Source organism: Mesoplodon densirostris, chromosome 2 (genome assembly GCF_025265405.1).
Source record: "Mesoplodon densirostris isolate mMesDen1 chromosome 2, mMesDen1 primary haplotype, whole genome shotgun sequence".
NCBI classification, from domain to species: domain Eukaryota; kingdom Metazoa; phylum Chordata; class Mammalia; order Artiodactyla; family Ziphiidae; genus Mesoplodon; species Mesoplodon densirostris.
The window spans coordinates 116210738-116225026 of record NC_082662.1 but is presented as its reverse complement, the minus strand read 5'-3'; the positions used below and the strand labels follow the sequence as shown (position 1 = coordinate 116225026).

Here is a 14289-nt window from a genome sequence, read left to right as displayed (position 1 = left end):
AAACTTTATTGAAAAAGAAAAACAAAAACAAAAAATAGGAACAAAATGCTCAACACATATAGAACATTTTTCTCATCTATAGTTTCACTTAGCATTGGGGTCAGAGGCATTTTCTCATGGCATTATAACTTCTCTGTAAATTTTTTAAACATCTTTATTGAAATATAATTGCTTTACAATGGTGTGCTAGTTTCTGCTTTTAACAAAGTGAATCAGCTATACATATACATATATCCCCATATCTCCTCCCTTTTGCGTCTCCTTCCCACCCTCCCTGTCCCACCCCTCTAGGCAGTCACAAAGCACCAAGCTGATCTGCCTGTGCTATGTGGCTGCTTCTGTTGTACAGCAAAGTGACATATCTTTTTCGTATTCTTTTCCATTCTGGTTTATCACAGGATAATGAATGTAGTTCCTTGTGCTATATACAGTAGGACCTTGTTTATCCATTCTGTATGTAATAGTATGCATATGCTAATCCCAAACTCCCAATCCTTCCCTCCCCGACCCCCACCCCTTACTAACAACCACAAGTCTGTTCTTTATGTCTGTGAGTCTGTTTCTGTTCCGTAGATCTGTTCATTTGTGGGCTTTTTTCTTTTTTGGCCACACCGCACAGCATGCGGGATCTTATTTCCCTGACCAGGGATCGAACCCGTGCCCCCTGCAGTGGAAGCACAGATTCTTAACCACTGGACCGCCAGGGAAGTCCTGTGTTGTATTTTAGATTCCACATGTAAGTGATATCATGTGGTACTTGTCTTTTTCTGACTTACTTCGCTTAGTATGGTAATCTCTAGGTCCATCCATGTTGCTGCAAGTGGCACTATTTCATTCTTTTTTATGGGTAATATTCCATTGTGTGTGTGTGTGTGTGTGTGTGTGTATACCACATCTTTATCCATTCATCTGCTGATGGACATTTAGGTTGTTTCCATGTCTTGGCAATTGTAAATAGTGCTGCTATAGGGGGTGCATGTATCTTTTTAAATTATAGTTTTGTTTGAGTGTATGCCCAGTAGTGGGATTGCTGGATCACATGACAACTCTATTTTTAGTTTTTTGAGGAACCTCCATACTGTTTCCCATAGTGGCTGCACCAATTTCTATTCCCACCAACAGTGTAAGAGGGTTCTCTTTTCTCCACCCTCTCTCCAACATTTATTATTTGTAGACTTTTTATCTTTTTTCCTTTTTCTTTCTTCTAGCCGCACTGTGCGATATGTGGGATCTTAGTTCCCCAACCAGGGATCGAACCTATGCTGGCTGCAGTGGAAGCACGGAGTCTTAACCACTGGACCACCAGGAAAGTGCCCTTGTAAACTTTTTAATGATGGCCATTCTGACTGGTGTGAGGTAGTACCTCATAGTAGGTTTTTCTTTATGTATAATTAATTTTTATTGCAGTATGGTTGATTTACTGTAGTTTTGATTTACAGTTCTGTAATAATTAGCGATGATGAACATCTTTTCATCTGCCTATTGGCCATCTGTATGTCTTCTTTGGAGAAATGTCTATTTAGGTCTTCTGCCCATTTTTCAATTGGGTTGTTTTTTTGTTATGGTGTTGTATGAGCTGTTTGTATATTTTGGAAATTAATTCCGTGTTGGTGCATCATTTGCAGATATTTTGCCCCAGTACATAGGTTGTCTTTTCATTTTGTTTATGGTTTCCTTTGTACAGAAGCTGGTAAGTTTGATTAGGTCCCATTTGTTTATTTTGGCTTTTATTTCTATTGCCTTGGGAGACTGACCTAAGAAAACATTGGTACAATTTATGTCAGAGAATGTTTTGCCTATGTTCTCTTCTAGGAGTTTTATGGTGTCATGTCTTATATTTAAGTCTTAAACCATTTTGAGGTTTTTTTTTTAGTATGGTGTGAGGGTATGTTCTAACTTCATTGATTTACACGTGGCTATATAACTTTTCCAACACCACTTGCTGAAGATACTGTGTTTTCCCCATTGTATGTTCTTGCCTCCTTTGTCAAAGATTAATTATCTTTAGGTGTGTGGGTTTATTTCTGGGCTGTCTATTCTGTTCCATTGATCCATATGTCCGTTTTTGTGCTAATACCACGCTGGTATCTTTTTTTTTTAAATTTTTTGGCCATACTGCACAACTTGTGGGATCTTAGTTCCCCAACCAGGGACTGAACCCCCGCCCCCTGCAGTGGAAGCATGGAGTCTTAACCACTGGACCGCCAGGGATGTCCAACACCACACTATTTTGATTACCATAGCTTTGTAGTATTGTCTGAAGTCTAGGAGGGCAATGCCTCCTGCTTTGTTCTTTTTCCTAAGGATTGCTTTGGCAATTCTGGGTCTTTTATGGTTCCATATACATTTTAGGATTATTCTAGTTCTGTGAAAAATGTCATGGGTAATTTGATAGGGATCACATTAAATCTGTAGATTGCTTTGGGTAGTAAGGCCAGAAAAATGAAAGTTTTTAAGGAAACTTTAGTTTATCCTAGAGTAGCCATTTGGGGAAAAAACTGAAATTGGATCCTTTCTTCACTTATTACAGCAAAATTAATTCCAGGCGACTGAAAGATTTAAATATAAGAGTACTAGAAGAAGACATGAGATTTAAAAACATACTTACCAGGGGAATTCCCTGGCAATCCAGTGGTTAGGACTCTGCGCTTTCACTACCAAGGGCGCGGGTTCCATCCCTGGTCAGGGAACTAAGATCCTGCAAGTTGCACAGCGTGGCTGTAAGTAAGTAAGTAAGTAAATAAATACTTATCATAGTGGGGGAAAATAATAAATGTAACTACATAGAATATTTGCATGGCAAAAAAAGAACAAATGGGAGAGGGAGGATGATGTTTGCAACAGTACAAGAGTTGATTTCCTTGAACTTTTAGAACTTGGCCATTAAGAAGATAGGGCCTCAGAAAAATAGGCAAAGGGTATAAATAGCTCCAGAGAAGCAAAAAGTAAATGACTAATAAAACATGAAGAGATGTTTAACCTTATTCATAGGGAAATGCAAATTAAGTTTGGTAAGCACTTGCCAGGGTGTGGGGGAAATGGGCTCTCAAACATGGTGTGAGTGTCAATTGATGAACCTCATAGAGGGCAACTTGACTGGGCAATTCTACTCCTGGGTATTTATCCTATAGATTTGGTTACAAATATGTATGAAGTGCTTTTCATACAGGGATATTCCTTTCAGTGTTGTTTGCCATAGCAAAATGTTGGATACTATCAAGGCTCTGGCTAAATATACCCATGGAACGTCCGCCCTGCAATGAAAGACTGGAGAATGAGACAACTCCAAGTGCATTGATACAGAACATTCCTCAATATATAAGTGAAAAAACAAACTGCAGGGCTTCCCTGGTGGTGCAGTGGTTGAGAGTCCGCCTGCCAATGCAGGGGACACGAGTTCGTGCCCCAGTCCGGGAAGATCCCACATGCCGCGGAGCGGCTGGGCCCGTGAGCCATGGCCACTGAGCCTGCGCGTCTGGAGCCTGTGCTCCGCAATGGGAGAGGCCACAACAGTGAGAGGCCCGCGTACCGCAAAAACAAACAAAAAAAACAAACTGCAGAACAGTGGATTCCATTGTATCTTATTATACATATGTATATGGGTATATATGTATATGTATATATGTACTATCAAGTGTGCACACACATACACACACACACACACACTTGAGGGACTTCCCTGGCAGTCCAGTGGTTAAGACTGCACTTCCACTGCAGGGGGCACGGGTTCGATCCCTGGTCCGGGAACTAAGATCCCACATGCCACATGGTGCGGCCAAAAAAAAAACCCAACAAAACATACACTTGAGCATGCATAGAATATTTTATGAAGGACACATGAGAAACTGATAATAGTGGTTGTCTCAAGGAAGGACCCAGGTTGCTGGGGAATAGGGGTGGTACCCTTTGGTGCCTTATGAATATTGTACTGTATGCATTTTTTATTAGCCAAAATAATTTTAGGATTAGCAAAACAAACAAACAAACAAACAAACAAGAAAGGACTTCCCAGGTGGCGCAGTGATTAAGAATCCGCCTGCCAATACAGGGGACACAGGTTCGATCCCTGGTCCGGGAAGATCCCACATGCCGCAGAACAACTAAGCCTGTGCGCCACAACTACTGAGCCCACGTGCTGCAACTACTGAAGCCTATGCGCTCTAGGGCCCACGCGTCGCAGTAAAGCCCATGCGCCTAGAGCCTGTGCTCCGCAACAAGAGAAGCCACCACAATGAGAAGCCTGTGCACCGCAACGAAGATTAGCCCCCACTTGCCGCAACTAGAGAAAGCCCGCACGCAGCAACAAAGACCCAACGTAGCCAAAAAAATAAACAAAATTTAAAAATTAAAGAAAAAAAACAAGAAAAATAAAAAGTGCATTCATTCAGCCAGACATGAACTCCCTCCTATGACAATTATGTATCACTTTCATGTCCTGTTTTCTGAGGTTTCTTTTCTCCACAATAAAATTGTGAGCTCTTCCAGGACAAGAACCTGCATAGCTGGGGGCTCAATAAATATTAAAAATTGACAAAAAGAACCCTCTGAGGTGTGCTATCTCTCCCATCGAATTCTTCAAATTCTTCTCTGTGCCTTCCCTGCCACAGAATCATTCTATAGATTACATTTGGATGTTGAATCCAGACATCATGCCTGCCTATAGGTAACTTTAGCAGGACCAGTTGGGTAGGAGAGGTTGGGAGTATGTCTGCAGATGTAGCCTGGGATGACTTGTTTGCCAGGTCAGTTGGGGATGACGAACTCCTAACCCTTCTGATTCTATTCTCACTCACAAATCTGGGTTAAGGGAGGCGGTCTCTTTAAGAACTGTTGTGATGGTCCCGCCCTTTAAAGAGATCAGCTGAATCTGTGAGTCACATGATTTTAGCGTCTCTTCCGCCCTCTGAAGTCGGGACTGCCTGAGAAGCTATGAGGAGCGCCGTGCTCCTCCTGAGTCTACTTCTGACAGCAGCTCCGTTTGGCCTTCTGGGGGAGGAGACCCGCCAGGTGAGGGGCTAGAGCAATAGGTGTTTCAGGATACGCTACCTTGAAGGGTGGTTGGAATCTAGGGCAAACAATTGGTGGGGGTGGAGCGTGCTTGCATTGACAAAAGAGTTTTTCAAACTGGGGGTCGGAGCAGCCATGGGTCACGGGACAGGATTGTGGAGTAGGGTGGATGTGAGAGCTTCCTGTCTTCCGGTGAAACCTGGACCTTGACTTAGCCCTGAGTGAGCCAGGTCCAAGCAAGTGTTGGATTTCTTTCTTCCTCTCAGCCCTGTGCCCTGATCTCTCCACCAGGGTCAAGGCAGTTCTGGCTCTACCCACCTCTCCTCCACCCCACCTCTGCCCCTTACAACAAGGTTCTGTTAGCTCCCACAAGCATTCCTCTTGCCTAGGCCCCCAAGGTCCCACCCTTTCCCCATCATTTTCCAAGGCCCCTCTCCTTATCCCCAAACTTCTTTGCCCTGTGTCTCTCCCTGATCCTGTTCGCTTGACCCTCCACTGCTCCATGTTCCAGGTGTCTCTGAAGGTCATCTCTGACTGGCTGGACCCTTCCCAGAACCTGCTTCATATCCAGGCAGTGGGTGCCACTTCCACCCTGCACTATGTGTGGAGCAGCCTGGGACCCCCAGCTGTGCTGCTGGTGGCCACCAACACCCCCAACAGCACCCTGAGTGTCAACTGGAGCCTCCTGGTTTCCTCTGAGCCTGACGGGGGCCTCATGGTGCTCCCCAAGGAGAGCATCCAATTTTCTTCTGCCCTCGTCTTTACCAGGGTGAGGAGGTTGGGGGAGAACCAAGGGGAAGAGTGCAGAGGGGAGGGTTCATTCGAGTTAGAGGGAGAAACTGAAGACTGGGGGTAGGTGAAGTCGAGTCAGGTATGAGAGCGTGGGGTGGGACCAGTGAACGGGGGGTGGTGGTGATTCAGGAGAAAGCTGGACTCAGGCAAGCCTAGTCCCTCCCCACCCCCACCCGCCAGCTGTTTGAGTTTGACAGCACCAACACATCTGATGCGGCCGCCAAGCCTCCAGGAAAATCATACCCCCCATACTTCTTGGCCGATTTCTCCTGGGACAACATCACTGACTCTTTGGATCCTGCCACCCTGAGCGCCACATTTCGAGGCCACCCCATTCACGACCCCACTGGGGCTTTTGCCAATGGCAGCCTGTCCTTCAGGGTAAGGGTATGGGGCATCAGAACTCAAAAGGCTGGTTTACGAGGGTGGGAGTTAATGATGGGGGTCGCCTTCAAACACAGGCATCCACCTGCTTCCCACACCTCCCGTGCCTCTTCCATCCTAGGTTCAGGCCTTCTCCAGATCTGGCCGACCAGCCCAACCCCCTCGCCTCCTGCACACAGCAGACACCTGCCAGCTAGAGGTGGACCTGGTTGGGGCCTCTCCCCGGGGAAACCACTCCTTGTTTGGCCTGGAGGTAGCCACGTTGGGCCATGGCCCTGACTGCCCCTCAGTGCAGGAGCAGCACTCCATCGATGATGAATATGCACCTGCCGTCTTCCAGGTCAGGCTTCCAGCAGAGAAGCAGATGGGTGTGGGGTGAAGGGGGACCCCATTAGGACCTCAGAGAATCATTCAACTATTTACCATTTAGCAACACTTCATTCAGCTCCTTTAAGTGCTGGGCACTGTGCTAATGAATTAGCCCAGTCTCTGCTCTCAGTGGAGAAGCCAGAGGGAAGGCGGTACAGTGTGACTAGTGCTCTGACAGATGGGATTTGCAAGGGCCCGGGGGCCCAAAGGAGGGAGCTGAGTGCAGGCTTGCTGAGTGTTGAGGCTGGAAAAGGACCCAGTGCCATCCAGTCCAGCTCCCCTTTCTACAGAGGAGAGATTGATGCGAACAGCCTGTGAGTTCTAGAACCAGGCCTAGGATTCAGGACAACTCGTGTCAGATGGACGCTGGGAAAGGGTGGGGGAACAGAAAGGTCGGGCACCACTGGTCCTCCTCATCCTGCCTGTTTGCCTTTCTCCCCAGTTGGACCAGCTGCTATGGGGCTCCCTCCCATCAGGCTTCATGCAGTGGCGACCAGTGGCTTTCTCCCAGAAGCAGGGGGGCCGGGAATCAGCCATGCCCTGCCAAGCTTCCCCTCTTTACCCCACCTTGGCATACCTTCTCCCCCAGTCACCCATTGTCCGAGCCTTCTTTGGGTCCCAGAACAACTTCTGTGCCTTCAATCTGACATTTGGGGCTTCCACAGGCCCTGGCTACTGGGACAAACGCTACCTCAGCTGGTGAGAGTCAGGGCCTGGGCCAAGGGTTTGGGAGGTTGAAGTGGAGGAGGGTTGGGCCTCTCGGCCTTCCCCGCTAAGCCTGCTCACCTCTCTTTCTCACTCTGCTTGCTCTAGGTCCATGCTCCTGGGTGTGGGCACCCCTCCAGTAGATGCCTTGTCCTCGCTAGTCCTAGGCATCATGGCAGTGGCCCTGGGTGCTCCAGTGCTCATGCTGCTGGCAGGAGGCGTGTTTCTGCTGCTGGACCACAAGCGGTACTCAGAATATCAGCCTATAAATTGAGGCCTGCTCTCTAGAGGGAAGGACATTACTGGACCTGCCTTGCTGGTCTGCAGGTTTGAGGGTCAGTATTCCCAGCCAGCTGCTCTCTTTTCCCATCTTGCTTTTCTGCAGAACCTCAGAGACCAGCCTCAACTTCCTCCGGACCCAGGTGGGGCTTCCTTCAAACTTTGAGGAGGGACCAGGGACAGAGTGATTGCTAGAGGGAGGGTCCCCTCAGTGTTGCCTCCCCGCCCCTCCACCCCCCAGTTCCCTTGAATGGGACTCACAGGCTTAAATGAGAGGCCTTCTGACTTGTCTGCTACCCTGGAGGGCATGAAATAGACTAAGTTTTCCCCCAGGGCTTGTCTCTCAGTGTGTGAGTGTTGCTGGGTCTGGTTCCAGGGAATGAGAGGGCTGGAGGTGGGCATGGAAGGCAATTTCTTGTTTGCAGCACCATTTCTTCCCCAGGCCTAGTTCTCTCCCTTGCCATGGGACCAGACTCCTGCCAGCCACTCTTCAACATGCGGAGCTGGGAGGTCTCTGGTGCAGTCTGAATCAAACAAGGAAGGGACACTTGAGACGAGGGTGCAAACACGAAGGAAGAGCCAAGGAAGACAGTGGTAGTTGTTTATATTTACACACACATTCATATGGGGTTAACATCAACCACTATGTCTTCCAACCACTCCCAGCCACCACAGGTGTGGGTGCACACGCACGCACACACACACACACATACACGCACACACACACACACACGCCTCTTGGGAGGCAGGTTTCCCTGTCTGCTCCTCTTCCCATGAGAGAGGTATGACTTCTGGGCAGTTTGGAGGTGCAAGGTTACAGGGACCTAAAGGGTTGGAAGGGAGGAGGCAGCCACACTGGATTGGGACAGCTGTAATTGACCTGACTGAGGCTCAAAAGCCTATATGGCCAGTTACGGAGGGTCCTGAACACAGGTCCCCAGGAAGGTTTTCACCAAACGTGAACGTCCTATTTGATCTGATGCCCAGCCATTACCTTTAGGCATGGGCAAGGTTTCTAGTCTCTTTGAGGCCCTCTGCTTAGACACCCAGCACAGAAATGGTCAGAGTTTTGGCTGTAGCTCTGCTGGCTGCCTCACAGGAGGCTGGAGAGTGCAGCAGAGTCCAGCCATTGTGGGCCCTAGTGGCAGTGGTGGGAGGCTGCTCGGGAAGGAGCCATGCCTCTGCTCCTGGTCCTGTGCCCTCAGCATCCTTAAGGAACATGGCTGTCCACCTCTTTCCCTGAAAGAATGTCTGAGTCCCTCCCGCCTAATTGTCCCAGGCTCCAAAGGTGAAGGGGAGTGCCCCAACTCGGAGAGCAGGGGACAGTCCAGGCTCTGATTGGATGGGACCCCTGTCAGGGCAGTAGGTGGGTTCATCCCACCCAGGTACCAGGGCTGGGAGCAAGGGGGTGGGGCGGCTTAGCCCCAGGAGCGAGGCCTGTGGTCTGAGGCTGAGCGGGCGTGGTCAGGGTAGTCCAGGCGGCTCTCGGAGGCAGTGAGCATGCGTTCAGGCTCCACCACGAACATATAGTAGAGGTTCCACACCAGCATGGACAGCAGGGGCAGGAATGTCAGGCCGTAGCCAAAGCCTCGGAAGGAGGGGCCCACGGCAAAGGTCAGCCAGTATATCAGCCTGGGAGGCAAGAAAAGATCGGGTTTTCCTCGAGGGGAGTACATGAGCTAACTGGCAACAGGCTGATGATGGGGAGAATACAACGTGAAGGCAGTAGATGGGTGTTGGTCAGCACAACTGATACCTCTAAAGAGAGCCAGTGTTTCTGTACTTACCATGTGCCAGGCATGGTACCAATTACTTTAGGGGCAATGTTTAATTTAATTTAGACCCCCACATCTCTATGAAGTGTGTATATTATTCACCTCCCTCTTTGTTTACTTTTCAAATTTTAATTAAAAAATTTTGAGTAGGCAGTATACATTTACATGGTTCAAAATTCAAAGGTACCAGTGAGTATAGTAAAATGTCTTCCTTTACTGATTCCCAGATACCCTATTCTCGTCCTTGACCTTCTCACCTCTGTTCCACTCCCACCCCAGACATCCGATGTTTCTTGTACATCGTGATGTTTTCTGTACATATGAGCGAAAAGATTTATGTTTTCCTTTTGCCTTTTTTTTTTGGAAGTTTGGTAGCATACTAAATATAGAGATTGTTCTGCACATTGATTTTTTCCCCTCATTTAATGTATCTTGGTGATTGTGTTATATTAGTATATAAACAGCTTCATTATTTCACAGCTGCAGTACATTCCATTGTATTTACTTCCCCTTTTGCAGATGAAGAAACTAAGATTCCAAAAGGGTTAAGTAAGACTGGTCCAAAGTCACACATTGGGGAAATAGTAAAACCATAGTTTGAACCCATGCCTGTTCATCACCCCATCTCCTGCCATTTTAGAGGGGCTGAGGGAAAGGAGAGAGTAAGGAAACCAGCTTCAAGAGAGCTTGAAGCCCAGAGGGATGGACTAGGCACAACCAAATTTCCCCTCTTGGAAGATCCATTCAAAATACACACTCCTCAGTGGTGGGAGGGCAGCAGCTTCCTCTTAATGTATGAAGGATCACTTATTACAAGATTGTGATGTCTCTATTTTTTTACCTGGGAAATGGAGGAAAGAGTAACTGCTGCTTCTCTACTGCACCAGGAGGCAGCATAGCATCATAATAATATAAAAGTTCACATTTAGTGAACACTTACCAAGTACTAGACTGTTGCAAGCACTCTACATGAATTAACTAACTTAATCTTCACAATAACTCCATTTTACAGATGATGAAACTGAGGCACAAAATACTTAAGTAACTTGCCCATGGTAGAGAAGAAGGACACTGGATGAGAGAAGGAAGGGACCTGGGTTCTAGTCCTGCCTCTGCTGCTGACTGACCTGTGTGACTCTTCTCCCCCAATCTGTAGTCACTTTCTCTCTGTAAAATGGGTAAGATGGACCAGACAATTGCTGGTCCTTTAGCTCCCTGATGATTCTTGGTGCTTAAACCAACTTCTGTCTGAGACCAGCATTCCCCGAGAGGGAGATGAGAAGTTGAGTTACATGAGCAGGAACATATTTATCTTGGGAAACATCTACTGGGAGAACTTGCAGGGCTGCATGATGGTCAGGAGGCTGGTGGGACAAATGACCACTAGACTACAGTCAGAAGTGACAGGAAGACAGATTTAAGCTAAATAGGAAGAATGCTTTAGCACTTAAAGCTACCTGGAATGCTATATGGAAAATAACAAAAGGAAATGTATTAGGGGAAAAAATGGAAAGGCCTGCATTTGGCTTCAGAAATTCAAAGGTGCCTTCTGGGTTAACAGTAGTTCACATGAAAACACCCCTAAGGATTTCAGGTGCCTACAAATTCTAAATGAAAGCAGAGTAATGAGGCTGCCATGAGACCTATGTGGCCTTGGCTTGTATGAACAGGACAATACCCTTGACCAGCCCCCATCCCTCCCATTTGACAAGCAGGAGAATTTCCTGCCTAGAGGGAAGGACACAGGATAGTGAAGGGACCAGGGCCACTTAGCAAAGTAAACACTGGGGAAGCAGAGGTTTGGAGTGGGGAGTTGAGAGCTGTTGTCAAAGATCTGAATTTGTCTAGGCAATTACAGAGGTCAGAGTCAGGGCAACAGTTTTTAGCACAATATAAAAAAGGACTTTCTAATAATTAGGACTTTTGAAAAATGAAACAAGACTGTCTTATAAAGAACTAAGCACTTGGTCACAGGGGCTGTTCAACCAATGTTCAGCCAATGGCCACCTGACCAGAGTGCCACAGAGGAGTGGCTGCAATGTGTGGGAGGTTGGTCTAGGTGACACCTGAAAGCCCTTCCAGTTCTAGGTTGATACATGTATCTTATGAAAGACATATGAGCTGATCACCTGCTACCAGGTGAGGTAAAGTGCAAGGAAGAAAGTGACTCAGCTTTCCGGGGTGCACATTTGGGCTGATGCAGAATCCAGAAAGCTCCCTGGCTCTCCAGACATTCAGATGCCTGGGCCTCTTGAGCACCAGCACCTCCCTCTGCCCCACCCCCAGCCCCAGCTCACCGGGAGATGGCGAAGAGACCAGTGAGCAGAGGGAGCAGTTTGAGGGTGTCTTGGGGCAGGTAGGTGGAAAGCACGGCCAGGTTGAAGAAGTAGAGGATGAAGAGCTGGACCGACTGGGCCACATATTGCCGGTGGATCTCCACCTCTCGCCGTGGCTCCCCAAAGGGCCGCAGGGCAGAAAAGCACAACAGGCTCAGCCCGTACACCAGGATCCCTGGGTGGGGTTGGAGGACACATAGGGTCAGGAGAGGAGCGGCAGGCAGGAAGCTGGAGGCAGGGTTCGTAGCAGAGAGCTCATGGGCATGGGCTCTGCACTGTGGGTGGGGCTGAGGTGGTCCTGGGAGGAGGTGGGCACACAGGGGTGACAGGGTGTGGGAGGCCCTGAGGGTCCAGGTCTAGTGAAGGGAAACTCTCCTGCTCCCCAAGCCAGGCAGGCCCTGCCCTCCAGCCCAGCTCCCACATGCCCCCTCCCTTCTTGCAGGGCCCAGGCTCACCCAGTACAATGGGGAAGGTGGCAAAGACCCCGCAGCGCAACGTGTAGATGAGGCGGGAACTCATGGTCGGCAGGCGCGGGGCATCGAAGGGCAGGAAGGCGTATGCCCCATAGAGCAGGCAGGGGAAGAGGATGAGGGCGGCTCCCACCGAGGCCATGGCCTTCAGCCCCTCATGGCTTCCGCATCCCCTGCAGCACCCACAGGAGTTCCCAGGCGGCCTCACCACTGCCTCGGCCCACTTGCGCTCCGGGGGCTCAGGGTGGGTGGCCCGGGTGGGCAGGAAGGTCTGGCGGCGCTCACCCTCACTGGCCTCACAGCACACAATGAGGTCTTCCTGGGGCCGCCGCTCAATGCACTGTAGGTCGATGGGCACGAAGGCCCGGGCCACCTTCTCGGGCAGCAGGCTGGCGTCATCTTCGTGCAACTCCTCTAGCTTGGTGGGTGGCTGCGGCTCAAGGGACTCAGGCTCAATGTTCCTCCACCCAGGGGGATCTGAGGACGGGGCACTGGGCTGGGGGCCAGTCCCCCAGGGCAAGGTGGCAGCCTCACTTACTGTGCTGTCTAGACCATCCTCCGTCCCCTCTCCGGCTGTGGGAGGCCCAGCTGAAGATCCCGCTCTGGAGGACTCAGCTCCAGGGGACTCAACCCCATCTTCCGCTTCCAGCTTCCGGCCATTGGGGACCAAAGCCTGGGGTGGGCTTTTCTCCAGGGCCTCGGGCCCCTTCACTTCCAGCAGGGCCAGGGTCTCGGGTTCTGTCATCCTGGGGCTTCACTTCTGGGGTCTACCGCAAGGTCATGTCACCCTGGAGGGAGTACAGTTCTGTCAGAAGCTGCCATCCTCTGGCCCTCAGGAGGGGCTGACAGAACAGGAAGTCTCCAGGGCAGCCGGCCTCGTGGACTTTAGTCCTTTCTGGGACCTTAGGGAGAACATGGTCCGGAGGAAGGTGTTGAAACAGAGAGAGGCAGGAGGGAAGTGAGAGCCGAAATGGAGGCACCCTTTCGACATCAAATGCTATTCAGCAGGAGAGGGTGAGTCAGGGGGCACAGGCGCTGGCAGCTGTGGCCTCAGCCAGCCCCCACCCATGCCTTCTACCTCCTCCACCAAAACCCCTGGGGTCATGGCCACCCTAATGCAGGAATGGGAGGAAAAGGAGAGGTCTAGAATTTTGCCAAGGATTTTATTCCCGCTAAGGATCTTCTTGTGGGACAGAGAAGCTGCCCCTTCACCTCCACACCCCCCATTCCCCTGCAGATCCCCAACTGGAACTCTCCTGGCAACTGATACCAATGATTTGCCAAGAGATCTGTCCCAAGGAGCTGGCAACAGCAGTGCATCCTGTTCTTTTGTCTCCAATCTGGGTACCTGGTCAGTTTCCAAACTTCTCAGTAACCCACCCACAACGTCTCCGGAGGGCCTGGGTCTGTTCATTCTGATCTCTAAGTCTAATCAAGGCTGTTTCCCATGCCTCCTCTCTGGTCTTTCTTCCCTCCCTGCCGCCCTCCATCTCACTGCTTCTGGATGGGGCTGATTCCCCTCTCTCCACCTCCTCAAGGACCTCCTAACCCTTAGTGTTTGGACCCATGACACCCACTTACTTTCCATCTGGAGAGAGGTAGAGGGTCCCCAGTGTCCGGGAAGGAGCTGCCCAGCTCCCTGCTGGCTCTGCGAGTATTCCTCTCAGTCTCCCTCCCTTTACCTGTGTCTCCAAACCAGTCTGACCAGAGCAGGTGGGGCCCACTTTAAAGGGGCAGGCCCCGCCCTGCTGAATCTGCCGACAGAAAAAGCATTAAAGGAGGACGTCATCCTTTCTGAAAGTGGGGGTGCAGCTGATCATAGAGGTAAGTGTGTGTCTTAGCAACATGGGATGCGTAGGAACCCCCAGCACAGGAAAGCAAAGGAGGAAGAAGTGGGTTTGGACATCAGAGGGTGCTTGGAGTAGATTGGGATACCCAAAAAGAGGTTGAATTTCTACACTTATTCATTCAATATTTATTGGGCACCTATTATTAGCTAGGCGCAGACACAGGAAAGAACAAGGTGACAGGCAAAGTGTCTGTGCTTGGGACTTCCCTGGTGGCGCAGTGGTTAAGAATTCGCCTGTCAATGCAGCGTGCACGGGTTCTACCTCTGGTCGGGGAAGAGCCCAGATGCCACGGAGCAACTAAGTCCGTGTGCCATAACTACTG

The 14289-nt window shown here is 49.8% G+C and overlaps 2 protein-coding genes across 2 annotated transcripts; one reads left to right on the top strand and one right to left on the bottom strand.

Annotated features, from left to right (window-relative positions):
• The first annotated feature begins 4895 nt into the window (after nt 1–4895).
• On the top strand, nt 4896–9747 carry GLMP (glycosylated lysosomal membrane protein). Its single transcript, XM_060090741.1, has 6 exons — nt 4896–5007; nt 5519–5776; nt 5980–6180; nt 6305–6523; nt 6995–7251; nt 7366–9747. The coding sequence occupies exons 1-6, from the start codon at nt 4930–4932 to the stop codon at nt 7529–7531; spliced, it is 1179 nt and encodes a 392-aa protein (XP_059946724.1). The 5' UTR covers nt 4896–4929; the 3' UTR covers nt 7532–9747.
• On the bottom strand, nt 8955–12862 carry TMEM79 (transmembrane protein 79). The gene is made up of 3 exons (XM_060090742.1): nt 12103–12862; nt 11609–11822; nt 8955–9168 (listed from the first exon to the last, which is right to left on the bottom strand). The coding sequence occupies exons 1-3, from the start codon at nt 12860–12862 to the stop codon at nt 8955–8957; spliced, it is 1188 nt and encodes a 395-aa protein (XP_059946725.1).
• Nucleotides 12863–14289: the final 1427 nt, after the last annotated feature.